General features: G+C 37.7%; 2 protein-coding genes across 3 annotated transcripts in view; one reads left to right on the forward strand and one right to left on the reverse strand.

Moving 5' to 3' along the window:
- Positions 1-17,581, forward strand: part of CLYBL (citramalyl-CoA lyase) — a 291,846-nt gene that overhangs the window by 148,281 nt on the left and 125,984 nt on the right. The gene's annotated exons all lie outside the window — the stretch shown is intronic.
- LOC143679509 (uncharacterized) lies at positions 9,402-10,178 on the reverse strand. The gene has a single exon (XM_077155852.1). It carries the CDS (start codon positions 10,176-10,178, stop codon positions 9,504-9,506), a length of 675 nt encoding a protein of 224 aa, XP_077011967.1. The 3' UTR covers positions 9,402-9,503.

Raw genomic sequence — 17,581 nt, forward strand, 5'->3', positions numbered from 1 at the left:
AGAAAAAAAAATTAAGTTCCCCTAAAATAAGAATAAGTTCTAGGAAGTCTTGCCTTAAATAGATAGTTAAAGGAATTAGTGCTTATGGCATATTAAACATGTTTTTTTTTAAAAACTATGTAAGAAAAAGCCTCCATGATCACATCCATATGTTTAATTTTAATTTTCATCACACTTAGCTCTGAATAATTAAGAAGGAAAAAAACAATCTTAATCTTATTGTGGGTCCCACACAATCAAAGCCACATACACGTGATTCGTGATCACAGCTTGTATTCACAGCTTTCGTGTGTGTGGTGTGGGTCTGGCAATTAGACTCAGACTGTGTTTTTTCTAAAAAATTATTCAGCGCTAGGGAGAGATCAATGTTAAACCCTCCCCAAATCTACAAATCGGAATAATCAAGGGACTGCAGCTAACAAAATATCAAAATTCTAAGCTTTGTAACATTCTGGCCTCGTTTGATTGTGATTGATACTTGAAAGGAATTTTAGAGAAAATCTGGGAAGAAAATAGAGATTCCATTAACCCAAATAATTTCCATGACAGTTACCAAAATAAATAAATAAATAAGGTGTGGAAGAACTGTTTTCTCCAACTTGTAGAGCCATTTTTTTGCATGGAAAAAAATTCTTCCATGATTACTTTCATATCAAAGAACTCAGTCAGGAGGGAGATGCATTAATTTGACACATTTAGCAGTCTTTAAGCTTTTGAAGAAGTCTGTAAAAGAATCCATGGTTACATCTGTCAGATTGACAGTCTTCTTTCATGACCTTTAAAAAGAAAGTTAAGGAGAAATTGATCTTTCTAATTCACATTTGTTCAGTTCCCTTTAAAGCTCTGAACAAGTCAGGAAATAATCATCTCAGCTTTATATATATTATTTTTAATGTGGAGTAACCCAGTATAATATGATCTCTATGAAAAAAGATTAGTGAGTATTTTAGTGGTCCTATCATAATATTATTTCCTATATTTTCCACTGGCTGTTTTAACACATTAACAACTGAATACTGTTTCTGTGACTGATTTTATTTGATTTTATTATTTTTGCCCTGCAACAGAAAATGATTATATTTGAATACATAACTTCTGTACAATCGAAAATAAAACAGGAGAATGAATTAAATGGGAAGAAAACAAGGTATTTCATGTGCAATGCATGAAAATCAAAAGACTAAATCATTCATCATATATCAGTCCTTAGAAATCAGTAACAAAGTAACGATTATTTCTAGAGAAATGAGAACACTCCAAGAAAAGTGAGGACATAGAGGGAAGTGAAATACGAATGGCTATTAATGATATGATAATGATCAAGCTGGACATTCTTTGTAATATTACATTGTCAGAGATTAAATATACCGATACATAACATTTGTACAGTTGTAGGAAATAGGGAACCCTCATTCACAAACACTGAGAAGGAGGGCTTATGAGAGCTGCTTTACATTAAGGGAGAATTCTGAAAACAAATGTGAAAACAAAAAATGTAAATTTTACATATCCTTTCTCCCAGCAGTTTTAATTTACAGGAATTATTCCAATAAAATTGTAGGACATTTGAAAATAATATATGTAGAAGCATGTTTATTGCAGAGAAAATTTGTAGCCAATATAAAGATTTATTAAAGAAAAATGTGTAATCAATAAATTTACGTCTCTTTTACCAAGAGAGGTAAAGTTATATAACCAATTAGAACAAGGGGCTCAGGAGATCATTTAAAAGGAAAATGAAATTATAGTCCTTAAAAAAACTACTTGCATATTGTTTATGAACATACCCCAAAAGAATGCACACAAACCCTATTAATAGCAGATAATATGGGGGAGTAGAATTAAGAGAGAAAAGATAACTCAGAAGAAAAATATTACACTTAAACAGTTACTACATCTTGTAAATTTATTGAAAAATGATTTTTTATGACAGCTTTTAAAATTTATTCTGTGATAAGTGAGAATTAAAAGCATATGCACTTCAAAATTATGAGACCACAGAGAATGAAATAAAGGGGACTGGTTTTAGAATCAGATCTTTTTAGGTGAGAATGATATAGGAGGTAATCTAAACAGAACTTTATGCTCTGAGAGCTGACCAATAATGGAACTGCCTCTCTATTCCTTATATAGAGTTCAGGATCTGAAATTTAAAATAGTCTCTCTAGAAGCAGAGAGAAGTTCGGGCTGGCATGTCCTTTAGGCTTTAATTACAATTTACCAAAAACTCCCATGTTATGTGCTTGACAGGTGATATATCTCATACTTACCTACTCTGGGATTATACTTGAAAATCCATCTTTCAAATCTCTAGGCAGACAGTACTGGGCAGATATTTCTGGACCAAGTTTTCAGCAACATTAAAAGTTAACTATTAATGAGCAACATCCTTTGACTCCCCTGTGTTTCTAGGAGCCAGGAGTACGAGCAGCCCAGAAACAGAGAGATGCTAATCACATTGTATTCTTAAACGTGTTCAGTGAAGGAGTGCAGGTTTCCCTCTTGACCTCAGTGTCACTCCAGAAAAAAAAAATCCCTCCAGTTTTCCATTCAGATTAAACCTCTGCTCCTCCTTCTCTAACCAAATGGAGAGCAAAAAAGTGGGATTAAGGCAAATACCCACCAACAGGCACATGCTCTATTATCATCCCCTCTTCAACACAAAACAGGGAGCTTTGCAAAAAAACAAAGCTCCTCTCTTCTTCACTTTTCTTTCTCCTCCCCCGTGCTCCTTTTCCACCCTGGCACCTTTGCCTTCCATTCTGTCCTCATACTTTAATCTTACTCAGCTCAACTTTTTCTTCCAACATCCATTCCTTTCTTCTCCTGCCTTTTAGTCTTCCCCTCCCTCACTGTTCTCAAATACCTTCTCCCCTTGCTTTCCTCTTTCTCCCCTCTGCTTGTCTGATTTAGGCTTCTTTTGTATAGAACACTTTCCTTACCTCCATTTTCCTTTTGGAGAAATGTCTGTGCTTGCTCTCAGAGATAGTACCAGGGGCCAAAGTGTCATGAAGTGAGGAGAATTCTAAAAGTTGCTTTTTAAAAAAAATTTTTTTAAATACAAAAAACACCAAATAAACTCAAATATTCCCATTTTGATCATTCCGTTCTACATATATAATCAGTAATTCACAATATCATCACATAGGTGCATATTCATCATCATAATCATTTCTTAGAACATTTGCATCCATTCAGAAAAGAAACAGAAAAAAAAAAACCCCAAAAATCATATATAATGTACCACTTACCCCTCCCTTTCACTGATCACTAGCATTTCAATCTATTAAATTTATTTTAACATTTGTTCCCCCTATTTATTTTTATTCCATGTGTTTTACTTGTCTGTTGATAAGGTAGATAAAAGGAACATCAGACACAAGGTTTTCACAATCACACAGTCACATTGTGAAAGCTATTTCATTATACAATCATCTTCAAGAGACATGGCTACTGGAACACTGCTCTACATTTTCAGGTAGTTCCCTCCAGCCTCTCCATTACACCTTAACTAAAAAGGTGATATCTATATTATGTGTAAGAATAACCTCCGGGATAACCTCTCGACTCTGGAATCTCTCAGCCATTGACACTTTATTTTGTCTCATTTCACTCTTTCCCCTTTTGGTTGAGAAGGTTTTATCAATCCCTTGATACTGAGTCTCAGTTCATTCTAGGATTTCTGTCCCATGTTGCCAGGAAGGTCCACATCCCTGGGAGCCATGCCCCACGTAGACAGGGTGAGGGCAGTGAGTTTGCTTATTGTGTTGGCTGGAGAGAGAGGCCACATCTGAGCAACAAAAGAGGTTCTTTTGGGGGTGACTCTTGGGCCTGATTTTAAGTAGGCTTGACCTATCCTTTGCAGGGTTAAGTTTCATATGAACAAACCCCAAGATTAGGGGCTCAGCCTATTTTGCTTTGGTTGTCCCCACTGCTTGTGAGAATATCAAGAATTCTCCACTTGAGGGAGTTGAAATTTTCCCCTTTCTCACCATTCCCCCAAGGGGACTTTGCAAATGCTTTTTTACTCACTGTTCAAATCACTCTGGGGTTTATTGGGACCTCACTGTGGACGAACCTACAAAATCTTATGCCCTACTCAAGGTTCCATGTACTTACGGTATTCAATTAAGCTGTCCACATAAGTTATATTAGGAACTGCACTAGTCAAAGTATAAATTTTGTACCAAATAAACATTTTTTACTTTAGTCTCACAGATAAGTTAAAATTTTTAAATATTAATTACTATCTATTTTCAACACCCTGCAGTAATGACATTCCTCTGTTCTTCCTCATGCAAAAACATTTTAAAATTTGTACATTTAGTCACCATCATTACACACTCTAGGCATTCCTAGATTATACCATCTCAATCTTTATTATCTATCTCTAAAAGCCACTCCTGCCCTTGTTGAAGCACATTTATTAATAAAGATGAACCTTTATCAACATAGGTCTCTGTTTTCTTGGAGAACTTGCCTTCTTATTTTGGGATCCATTTAAAGGTCCCCACAGTTGTATGGGTTTTCCCTGTTCCTGGGACATAACCCATCCGCAAGCTATGCCCCTACCTCGAGACCTGGTGTTCTGTTGCCATTCCAGCAAATTTGTTGAGCAACTCTGAGGAATGACTGAATGTCTATGTTTGTACACCTTTGGCCCTTACTTAGCAAGGAGCTAGCTCGTGGTGGATTTGATATTTATTAAAAGCGTGATCAATACTGAATTTGATCAATGCGTTTTTGTTTATGCCATGATAGCATGAATGTGAGAAGGGGAAAAAGATTTGGTAACGTTAATTTTTGAGGTGGATCTTTGTTTTTTCATCCTGTATGGAAAAAAAAAGACCTCCCATCATTTGGGTCACTTGTAGTAACTTGTTTTGCTCTCTTGGTATGTTGAGTCTGAGGAGGTAGAGATCTGCACTGCAACAGCACGACTAAAACATTACCAAACTGGAAAAAAATGAGGATTCTGCTTTTTCTCTATTACTAATAAATCTGTCCCTTATCTGATGCCCATCTCTTTTCCTAGCATTTCTGTGGCAAGTATAGGCCAAGAGGGAGTCTCCTCCCCAACATGCCCCACAGTGGCCTCAGGAGTGGCCTCTAGTCCATGGGTTGCCCCTAGCCTCTGTCTTGCATTCTTCCTTGGAAGCAAATCCACAGTGACTCACAAATTGCCATCCTATATGTATCTGCTTTGGCCACAAAAGACTATGTCTTCATATCAGCACAAAATGAAGCACTTGATTGAAGTGTTATATAACTTGATTGAAGTGTTATATAATTGGTTCATGAGAGAGTTTTCCCTGAAAATGTCTTCTTGGCTTTTCTGAAATGGGCTGCACAATTATTCGTATTTGCACCACATGCTAATCTCATGAATGGCCCTGTTCTGTTGATGAGAAGACAAATAACTGCACTTTTGCTCTTGTGTCCATGGAAAGCCCCCCCCACCCCTGTCCATGTACTGTTGCCATAGTAACCAAAACAGTTCTTCAAATGGAAGGAAGGAAGGAATCTCTCAGAGCACATGGGGACTTAGCAAATTGAGAACATAAGTAGGCCTCAATTATAATAGATGCTGGTATAAATACCTAGTTATTAATAGTGATAAACATGGTTGAAATTTGTAGGTGAATTTTACTGTCACTTGGGGGCTAGGAGAGGATTGGTGAATGGGTACTTATCCTCACTCCAGCTGCATACAGAAGCTTTGGAATTGTTATAATAGGTCAGACCTGCGGGCTATAAAAGACAGAACTCAGTTTTCTTACAGTATAACCAAAGAAGAGTTATTGACTGGGTGCAGTTATGCTTATCCAACCACCTTCAAAGGGTTGAAGATACAGCTTTCAATAGAGTAATCTTTTGTGAATCTGTTATACAGCTTTGCACAAATGTGACTATAAGCAATTTTTGTTTTTACAGCCTTTATCAGCTCTTGCAGTCAAAATCTGTTTTGGTGAGCTTAAATGGCCACAGCATTTCTGAGTGGCATTCCAAATGGAAATTTATTGATGGATTATTAAAAAATGATACTTGACATAATTTGCTTTTTCTTGCTATTTCTTAGGTTTATGAGAAAATGGAAATTTACCAAAATTTACTAGAAAGTGTAGACAAAAAGTGTTCATAAAGGGCAAGGGCACATAAAAGATTTTTCTTTTTTCTGGCTCCAAAACAGTGCTTATAACAACACCCCTTCAGTGATAATGACTTTAATACAGCATAAAATATTTTAAAAGAATATTTGACATGACAGGGGTATAAAATGACAATACAGATCAGCTCGATGTACAGAATGCTGATTTTGCAGGATTAAAAAGATCCATGGATTATTGTTTCATCATTGCTTAGATAAGGCAGTTTACAAAACTTTCCCCAGTGCTTCAAATCTCTAGTCCCTTTAGGTGGCTATCCTTGCTTACTACACCACACCTCTTTTCCTTCAATGTCACAAACCCTAGGCATATGAAAGTGCCAAGCACTGTGGGTGAGAGAGTGGCAGGCTAGGCATTGTCATACACTGCTTGAGGGAGGATAAAGTAATACAACCCTTTAGGAAGACTTTAGGAACCTTTAGGTTCCACTGTGTTGCATCCCATGTTCTATCTGTTAATTATCTATCTATTTATTTATTTATTTTTATTATAATCATTCTGTTCTACATATATAATCAGTAATTCACAGTATTATCATATAGTTGCATATTCATCTTCATGATCATTTCTTAGAACGTTTGCATCTGTTCAGAAAAAGAGATAAAAAGAAAACAGAAAAAAATTCATACATACCATACCCTTTACCCCTCCCTTTCATTGATCACTAGCATTTCAATCTAAATTTTCTTTAAGATTTGTTCCCATTATCTATTTTTATTTCATTTATTTTACTAGTCTGTTGATAAGGTAGATAAAAGGAGCATCAGACACAAAGTTTTCACAATCACACAGTCACACTGTGAAAGCTATATCATTATACAATCATCTTCAAGAAACATGGCTACTAGAACACAGCTCTACATTTTCAGGCACTTCCCTCCAGCCTCTCCATTGCATCTTGACTAACAAGATGATATCTATTTAATGCATAAGAATAACCTCCAGGATAACCTCTCCACTCTGTTTGGAATCTCTCAGCCTTTATTTTGTCTCATTTCACTCTTCCTCCTTTTGGCTGAGAAGGTTTTCTCAATCTCTTGATACTGAGTCCCAGTTCATTCTAAGATTTCTGTCCCACGTTGCCAGGAAGATCCACACCCCTGGGCGTCATGTCCCACGTAGACAGGGGGAGGGTGGTGAGTTTGCTTGTTGTGTTGGCTGGAGAGAGAGGCCACATCTGAGCAACAAAAGAGGTTCTCTTGGGGGTGACTCTTTTTTTTTTTTTTCAATAAGTTTTTAATTTTAATATTTGTTGTAAAAATTTAACATACAAATGTACAAAACATTCTTGACATACTAACATTCCATACATGATGTACAATTAATGTTCACAATATTATCACATAGTTTGGTATTCATCACCATGATCATATTTTTTGGACATTTGCATCATTCCAGCTTGGGGGTGACTCTTAGGCCTAATTTTAAGTAGGCTTGACCTATCCTTTGTGGGGTTAATTTCATATGAACAACCCCCAAGACTGGGGACTCAGCCTTTGCTTTGGTTGTCCCCACTGCTTATGAGAATATCAAGAATTCTCCATTGGGGAAGTTGAATTTTCCCCCTTTCTCACCATTTCCCCAAGGGGACTTTGCAAATACTTTTTTAGTCACTGTTCAAATCACTCTGGGATTTATTGGGGCATCACTCTGGACAAACCAACAAAATCTCATGTCCTACTCAAGGTTCCATGTACTTATGGTGTTCAATTAAGCTGCCTACATAAGTTATGTTAGGAAACACACTAGTCAAAATATAAATTTTGTACCAAATAAGCAGTTTTTGCTTCAGTCTCACACATAAGGGAAAATTTTAAAATATTAATTACTATCTATTTTCAACACCCTGCAGTAATGACATTCCTATGTTCTTCCTCATGCAAAAACATTTTAAAAATTTATACATTTATTCACTATCATTATACGTTCTAGGCATTCCTAGATTATACCATCTCAGTCTTTAGCGTGTATCTTTCCTTCTGATTTCATTTGTGCCCCCAGCCCTCCTCCCTCTATCATTCTCACATTCAGCTTCATTCAGTGTTTTAACATAATTCTATTACAGTTCAGTATTATTGTGCTGTGCATTTCTGAGTTTTTACAATCAGTGTTGTTGCACAATCTGTATCTCTTCAGCTCCAATTACCCAAAATCTTACCCTATCTATCTCCTAATGGTCTCAGTTACCAATGAAATTCTCCAAGTTTATTCACTAATGTCAGTTCATATCAGTGAGACCATACAGTATTTGTCCTTTTGTTTGTGGCTAATCTCACTCAGCATAATGTCCTTAATGTCCATACTTCATAAATTTATTCTGTCTTATGGCTGCATAATATTCCATCATATGTATATACCACAGTCTGTTTAGCCACTCATCTGTTGATGGACATTTTGGCTGTTTCCATCTCTTCGCAATTGTAAATAATGCTGCTATAAACATTGGTGTGCAAATGTCCATTTGTGTTCTTGCCCTCATGTCCTCTGAATAGATACCTAGCAATGGTATTGCCGGGTCATATGGCAATTCTATACTTAGCTTCCTGAGGACCCACCAAACTGCCTTCCACAGCGGTTGACCCATTTGACATTCCCACCAACAATGGATAAGTGTGCCTCTTTCTCCACATCCTCTCCAGCACTTGTTGTTTTCTGTTTTATTGATAATAGACATTCTGGTGGGTGTGAGATGATATCTCATTGTGGCTTTTTTTTTTTACATGGCTATTATTTAATTTATTTTAGTGTTTATGAATGTCAATCTTGGACAGCATGCCCTCCAATTTTTTTCAGTCCACTAAAAATTATAAGGATTCCATAAAACCGCCTCCAATTGTAAGGATTCCTCCTGTAACAAAAAGAAAATAAACCTTATGATTAAAAAAAAGAAAATTTTGGCATAGGCCTCTGAATCAGGTTGAACAACAAGGGTAAATTTCAACTATATGGAGGAACATTCTAGAATCCACGTAGAAACATTTGGCAAAACAATTGGCCTGGTGCTACAAGGGTGGTTTTATCTCAGAAGGAGAGAGTATGCATGGGAGGGTGCCAAAGATGCACAACTACCACAGAATCACTTATTCAAAATTAGCCAAAATTCAATATAGAATATACATACAAAAAGAACACTCTCAACAGTTATTCAATGCCTTAACAGCAAGGTGTAAGCTTAGAACAAGTACCTTAGCAGGAACCATATTCAACATGCTATAAGACTTTAAAGGTGAGAAAAACTTCATCGTACATAGATGATGTCTTGTGCACAAGTATATTAGTTTCTAGGATATGGAGGACAACCGTAACACACACAAGCAAAGAATAAATCCAAGCTGCTTAACCTTCCACCATTCTCTTGAGTATTAAACCCAGTCCACTTTTGGCCACTTGCAGGGGTGTCTTCTCTTCTTTATTCTCAATGTCAATACTTGCTCCTTTGGACACCAGCAGTTTTGCTTCTTCTACTCTCTCCTCATCACAGGCTAAGTGTAGAGGAGTGTCACCCTCAGTATCTTGGATGTTTGTGGTTGCTTTGTAGTACAGAAGGATATGAATCATCTTCAAGTTACCCTTGGCTGCTGCCTGGTGCATTGCTGTAGCCTCAAAATGGTCCTTAGCATCTGGGTTAGCCCCGCCCTCTAGTAACATAACAGCGATCTCATATCTGTTTTTGGAAGCTGCATAATGCAGAGGAGTACAGCCATTTTGATTGACAGCATTCACTTGAGCACCTTTTCCCAGAAGGGCTTTTACAGTCTCATCCCAGCCAGCAGAAGCAGCAATATGAAGAGGAGACCAGCCTGCATCATCTTTATCATTCACTGGCACTCCAAGTTGCAGCAAGAATTCAACAATTTCTGTATGTCCTGGTGAGCATGACCAATGCAGTTCTGCTGTCCTGGTCAGTTTTGTAGCCAAGGATTTATTGGCCAGGATCTTCTCCTTCAACTCCTCCAGCTTTCCAGTGTAGGCCAGATTCCAGACCATTAGGTTATACACACACTCATCCATTTCGCCCTCCTCAGGATCTGCCTCTCATTGTGGGTTTGATTCGCATTTTCCGAATAGCCAGGGAAGTTAAACATCTTTTCATATGCCTTTGGCCATTTGTATTTCCTCTTCTGAGAAGTGTCTGTTCAAGTCTTTTGCCGATTTTATAATTGGATTGGCTGTGTTTTTGTTGTTGAGTTGAACAATCTCTTTGTATATTCTGAATACTTGACCTTTATCTGATATATTGTTTCCAAATATTGTCTCCCATTGTGTAGGCTGTCTTTTTAATTTCTTGAGAATGTTCTTTGATGCACAAAAGTGTTTCATCTTCAGGAGTTTCCATTTATTTATTACTTTCTTCAATGCTTGTGCTTTGGGTTAAGGTCTAGGAAACTGCCTCCTATTATAAGATTGATAAGATATCTCCCTACATTTTCTTCTAACAGTTTTATGGTATTAGATCTAATGTTTCGGTCTTTGATCCATTTTGAATTAACTTTTGTATAGGGTGTGAGATATGGATCCTCTTTCATTCTTTTGCATATGCATATCCAGTTCTCTAGGCGCCATTTATTGAAGAGACTGTTCTGTCCCAGGCGAGTTGGCTTGGCTGCCTTATCAAAGATCAATTGTCCATAGACGAGAGGGTCTGTATCTGAATACTCTATTCTATTCCATTGGTCAGTATATCTGTCTTTATGCCAGTACCATGCTGTTTTGACCACTGTAGCTTCATAATACGCCTTAAAGTCAGGTAGTGAGACCTCTGACTTTTTTTTTTTTCTCAGGATACTTTTAGCTATTTGGGGCACCCTGCCCTTCCAGAAAAATTTGGTTATTGGTTTTTCTATTTCTGAGAAGTAAGTTTTTGGGATTTTAATTGGTATTGCATTGAATCTGTAAACCAATTTGGGTAGAACTGACATCTTAACTACATTTAGTCTTCCAATCCATGAACACGGTATGCCCTTCCATCTATTTAGGTCTTCTGTGATTTCTTTTAACAATTTCTTATAGTTTTCTTTGTGTAGGTCTTTTGTCTCTTTAGTTAAATTTATTCCTAAATATTTTATTCTTTTGATTGCAATTGTAAATGGAATTCATTTCTTGTTTTCCCCCTCAGATTGTTCATTACTAGTATATGGAAACCCTACAGATTTTTGAGTGTTGATCATGTAACCTGCCACTTTGCTGTACTCATTTATTAGCGCTAGTAATTTTGCTGTGGATTTTTCAGGGTTTTCGACATATAGTATCATATCAACTGCAAACAGTGAGAGTTTTACTTCTTCCTTTCCAATTTTGATGCCTTGTATTTCTTTTTCTTGTCTAATTGCTCTGGCTAGAACTTCCAATACAATGTTGAATAACAGTGGTGATAGTGTGCATCCTTGTCTTATTCCTGATCTTAGGGGGAAAGTTTTCATTTTTCCCCATTGAGGATGATGCTAGCTGTGGGTTTTTCATATATTCCCATTATCATTTTGAGGAAGTTCTCTTCTATTCCTATCCTTGAAGTGTTTTCAACAGGAAAGGATGTTGAATTTTGTCATTCATTAGAGAGATTGGTCTGTAGTTTTCTTTTTTTATAATATCTTTGGCTTTGGTATGAGGGTGATGTAGGCTTCATAGAATGAGTTAAGTAGCTTTGCCTCCTCTTCAATTTTTTTTTGAAGAGTTTAAGCAAGATTGGTACTAATTCTTTTTTGAATGTTTGGTAGAATTCACATGTGAAGCCATCTTGTCCTGGACTTTTCTTTTTGGGGAGCTTCTTAATGACTGATTCAGTTTCTTTACTTGTGATTGATTTGTTGAGGTCATCTGTTTCTTCTCAAGTCAATGTTGTTTGTTTATGCCTTTCTGTAAAGTTGTCCATTTCATGTACATTGTCGAATTTATCGGCATAAAGTTGTTCATAAGATCCTCTCATTACTTCCTTTATTTCTGTGGGGCCAGTGGTTATGTCTCCCCTTCTATTTCTGATTTCATTATTTGCATCCTCTCTCTTCTTCTTTTGTAAACCTCGCTAAGGGTCCATCAATCTTATTGATTTTTTCATAGAACAAACTTCTGGTTTTGTTGATTTTCTCAATTGTTTTCATGTTCTCAATTTCATTGATTTCTGTTCTAATTTTCATTATTTCTTTCCTTTTGCTGGCTTTGGGGTTAGTTTGCTGTTCTTTCTCTAGTTCTTCTATCCATTCACTTTTATTCTAGTAATAAATACATGCTAATGTTTTCCTGTTTTAACCACACTCACCTATAAATTTCGACACTCACTCTTAATTCTAATATAATCTCCACATAACCCATCAGAAGGATCATACAGGAGCTTCTGGATTTCGTCCACACCTTGGGGAATTAGCAACATACTGCTGTCAGCCTGTCTCTGCTAGACAATCCATGTTTCCACATCCACTCTCCACTACTGTCCTTGTTGGTGCAGATCTCCCATGAGGTATTCTTCCTGAAACTGAAATGTGGAGTTGGTCCAATCCTTTTATCCTTTCAGCTTCCATTCTCAACTTGTCTTGAATGTTTCCTTCACCTCTCTAACCACTTTACCATCCCACAAGTTCCTCAGGATGAGGGAGTAAACCAGGCAGAGTCTTCATCCTTCTTTTATCATTTGAACTCTCCCCATCAGAACTTCTCTCAGTGTCTTGAAGGACTTTGGCCCTCCTGTTGGTAGACTTCTTTTACTTCAAATCTTCCAGAAAGCTTTAGAAGTATACTGATATCTGGGACTCACCACAGAGACTCTGATTTAATTGGTTTGGAGTATGGCCTGGGTGTTAGGTTTTTTTTGTTATAAGTTTTGCCCACTGGTAGTAATGTGCAGCCAAAGTGGAGGCCTCTGTACTAGCTCTCAGCCAAGTAAAGAAACTATTAACTTGCGTTTAGAAATCATATACTGAATTGCAGCTCCTCAAGTAGGTAGTGGGTTTAATTGATATTCCTACTATTTCAAATATTGTTAGCAATCTGTGCTAATTTTTTTATCAAGAAGATTTGAACATGAATTTTCAAGTTTGCTGAATTTTCAGTTATTGTTGGGGATTGAATCATGTACCCCAGAAAAGATATGTTCAGTCTTAATCTGCATTCCTGTGGATATGAACCCATTTGTAAGTAGGACCTTTGAAGATGTTATTGTTAGTTAAGATGTGGACTCATTTGTTAATAGAATCTTCAAAGATCCCTTTTAGATGAGACCAAACTGAATCAGGTAGCCCTTAATCTGAATGATTGGAGGCCTGATAAAGAGAGGAAATGCAGAGAGAGAAGACAAGGGAGAGGGAGAGGGAGAGGGAAAAGGAGAGGGAGAGGGAGAGGGAGAGGGAGACCGAGACCGAGACCAAGACCAAGACCAAGACAGAGAGATGGCTATGTGCTAGAGGACTGCTATTACCAGTGAACTACTGACCCCAGAAGAAAGCATGACCTTGCTGACACCTTGATTTTCAGCTTCTGGTCTTTATCCCAAGGGAAAATTGGGATGTGTTTAAGCCACACATTGAGTGGTAGTTGTCATAGCAGCCCTGGCAAACTAAGGCAATTAGGATTTGATTACTTTTACCGCATCTACTTGTATTTAATGATAGAATGTGGGAAGATATAATTCACTTAAGAGGAATTTTTTGTTGGAGCAAAATTTCTTGCATTAGGGCAGTGGTTCTTGACCCTGGCTGCACATTAGATTCAACTAGGCAGTGGATCTCCAAATGCGAATCATCTAGGGAATTTCAAAAGTTCCCAAGCCTAGGCTTTACCCTAAACCAATTAAATCAGACTTTCTGGGAGTGGGCCTTGGCATCAGCATATTTTAAAACTCTGCAGGTGATTCCTAAACTAGCTAGGGCTTCTCAATTTTGCATATTGTAACATGTCATCTGGGGATCTTGTTAAAATGCAGATCCTAATTCAATAGGTCTTGGGTGGGGCCCCAGATTCTGCATTTCTCACAACTTCCCCACCTGGTACTCATGGTGCTGATCTGTATCAACATTGCTTAAATAGCAAAGACCTAGAGAACTTTAAAAATGCTGAAGCCTGGGCCCTCCTCAGTGAATATGATTACATTAGGCTGGGTGGGGTCCAGAAATTGACAATTTTTAAAACTCCTCAGGTGAGTGTTATCCTAAATCCCCAGGTTGAGAACTCCTAAATCTTTAGGGAATGGCTATACCTCTAGGTATATGAATGGTTAATAAATGGCATCAGGTGGGGGAGGGAAGGGAGAAGACAAAAACAAGGTTCTGGGGGGGGATGTGTCCAACCAGCAGAACCCGTGAACCTGCCAAGGGATGTCATATCTAAAGAAAGGTCCCTCTGTAGAGAGAACCCACCATAAGGCTACCAGATTTTTTCAACTAATCTTAAGCCCCTGTTTTGCATAATGTTTGAATACATTTACATGTTGACTATAAAAAGGTTCTAACTCCAAATATGTAAGATAAAATAAAATGTAAGATCTTGTCACCTACTGCAATTATATTCATAACCAGTAGTCAATGCTTAACACACTTCAAGTGCATAACAGATTTTAAAACAGCCGGAGATGGGGAAGGAGCAGCACTAAGGGGAGGAGGGATGCTTGAGTAAGCCTTCCTTCTCCCTCTGAAACGTGGCTGCCCCAACACTGGGCTCCTGCCCCTTGCCCAGTAGCAGCCCCCTTCCAGATTTTTAGGGTCTAAAACAGCATCTGAAGGCTGGATCCTCCCTACACTTTTGTCCTTTTTTTTTTTTTTTTATTCCAAGCATTTTTGTTGCCTTTGATCTTTTCCCCTCAGTCTTCATTACGTTTTGGCCATTAGCCTTCCTGACCCATTTTATAGGCCATCCTTCTAGGTGTATCTTCCTGGACCTTCTGGGCATGCCCACTTTCTTTGATGCTGCCTCCCATGGTGCTGGGCAGTGCAAGTCAGGGCTTCTGTACACATTGTGCAGGGTGGGACTGACCCAGGGGGACAACCCCAGGGCATGAGTAGGGTCTTTATTTCAGTGGTCTCCACGCACCCCGAAACCATGCTTCATCAGGAGTAGGAGGTGCCTTTTCACACTCCCACTAGCTGGATGGGTGAGGGGACACCTTTTTTCTAATTGTACAGAGATACCTGCCATGTGGGGCCAGGTGCAGGTAAATCATAGAGTGCTTAATAAGTGCCCGCTGAATGAATGAATGCATGCATGGATGAGAAAGATAAGAGGCTTTCACAGTCATTTAGATAAAGTTCAATGGGACCCTCTTGTTTGTGGAAAGGAGCAACTGAACATGGGAAGAGAAGCAACAAGTCATGGATTGGATTAAAAAATTCAAAGCTGGCAAAAGAGAAAAAGAGTGAATAAAAATGACCTCCTACCTGTAATTGTAACTAAAACTTGACTGCTGCTCAAGGAAAACAATAGTATGGTTGCAAGATTAGTTCTACATGCCACTTCTGGAGGGCTGGCTTTGGTTAGGTAACTAATTGACATGAATTGTACATACATTGTGTGGGAGGCCTCATCTAAGCAATATGGAGGGAGATGTAAAAGCCAGTCCCATCCCTCGAAGAGAGTTTATAATCTAGTTCAAGATACTGGGTACAAGTTCCTGGTGCTGGCTTAAGTCTACCAGCATCACACATGTGTTATGAGTGCCAGGTAATATTAGTGGCTATAGCTACTGCTACTGCTACTGCTGCTTTACTGTTCATGATGCGCTCTTACCTGTATGAATTAGCTGTTATTTTTTCTTACTGAAGAAGAAATTGACATTTAGAGTGGTGAGGTGGCTTGCTTCTTACTTCATCTTCTCAGTCAAAAATATTGTGTTGATCCATATAAACTGCCATCTTCAAAATTAAAAACCATTAAATATCAGCAATTTTATATGGGTCAACCTGATACTTTCCACTATATTTTCCTGCTATTTGAGACCTTTTAAAAGTTTTTAATTGGTTTTTTCATTCAATTATAAAAGGAATAATGTTTTTGTAGTACATGTGGAAAATATAAAAACGTGTGAAGAGGCAGAAAAATCTTAATCCCAAATTTTGCTGAGAGGCTGTTTTATTTGTAAGCTATCGGAGTGCAATGTACCAGAAATGCAATGGCTTTTAAAAAGGGAATTTAATAAGTTACAAGTTTACAGTCCTAGTGCCAAGAAAATTTCCAAACTAAGGCACCCAGAGAAAGATACCTTAATTCAAGAAAGGCTGACTGGTTGGAACACCCCTGTCAGCTGTCAGCTGGCATCTTACTCCTGGGCTCTGTTGTTCTCAGTGTCTGTTGCTGTGGGGGTTCCTCGTTTTGCTTTTCTGGGGCTAAATTTCATCTCTTGGCTTCCCTTGGCTCTCTTTGGCTTCTGGCTTGCTTAACATCTCATGGGAAACCACATGGTTATGTCTGCTGGGCTTCAAGCATCTCTGAACATCTGTGTCTCTGTTCTCTGAAGCAGCTGTTCTCCAAGAATCTATGTCTGCTCTGCTCTGAGCTCTTCCAAAATATCCCCTCTTTTAAAGGACTGCAATAAACTAATCAAGACCCACCTGGAATGGGTGGAGTCACATCTCCATCTAATCAAAAGGTCACACCTAACATTGGGCATAACACAATTCTGTGGAAATAATCTAATCAAATGTTTCAGCCCTACAATATTGAATCAGGATTAAAAGAAATGGCTGCCCCCACAAGATCGAATCAAGATTAAAACATGGCTTTTCTGGAGTACATAATACTTTTAAACCTGCACAGAGGCATGCCTACTAACATTTTGGAATATTTTCTTCCAGATATTTTTCCTTGCATTTTTTACAAAGTTGAGATGCTATTGCATGAATATTATATCTTCTGCTTAGAAATAGCACTAATCATAGCTATCTTTATACAATATTAAATACTTTGATAAACATAATTTTTTATGATAGCATAATATTCCATTGAATTCAGATACCATAATTTATCCTACTGTTGAGCCTAAAGATTGTTTTCTGTTTCTTAATATTATATATATATATATAATATATATAACCATATATATTGGTCATGTTTTTGGTTGTTTTCTTGTATAATTAAGGTGAAGTTACTGAAATCAAAGAGTAGAAACTTTGTTAGGTCTCTTGATTCATATCATCAGTTGACTTTTCAGAAAGCTGTGCCAACTACATTCCCACATTGTTTTACTTTAGCCATGATGGCAGAACCCTTTGCTGATTGTAGTTTGGTTATGAATGATATTGCTGTAAGAGTTTAAGGATGAGAGAGTTTAAAAATGAAAGGCAAGGCAGGCTCAGGAAGCAGTTGGACCTTGAGCTGAGTGTTAAAAATCAGTAGGGTTCAAGAAAGTAGAGAGGAAAGGCTTTTCCATCAGAGAGCACAGCAGAAGTAAAGGTGCAGTGGAAACAATAAATACAGCATGTTGTGGAGACAGTAATAAT

This window comes from Tamandua tetradactyla, chromosome 4 (genome assembly GCF_023851605.1).
Source record: "Tamandua tetradactyla isolate mTamTet1 chromosome 4, mTamTet1.pri, whole genome shotgun sequence".
Classification (NCBI taxonomy): Eukaryota; Metazoa; Chordata; class Mammalia; order Pilosa; family Myrmecophagidae; genus Tamandua; species Tamandua tetradactyla.

What these genes read in the sequence shown, in the direction of transcription:
- LOC143679509 (XM_077155852.1), bottom strand. Translation starts at nt 10,178, where the DNA reads ATGGATGAGTGTGTGTATAACCTAATGGTCTGGAATCTGGCCTACACT.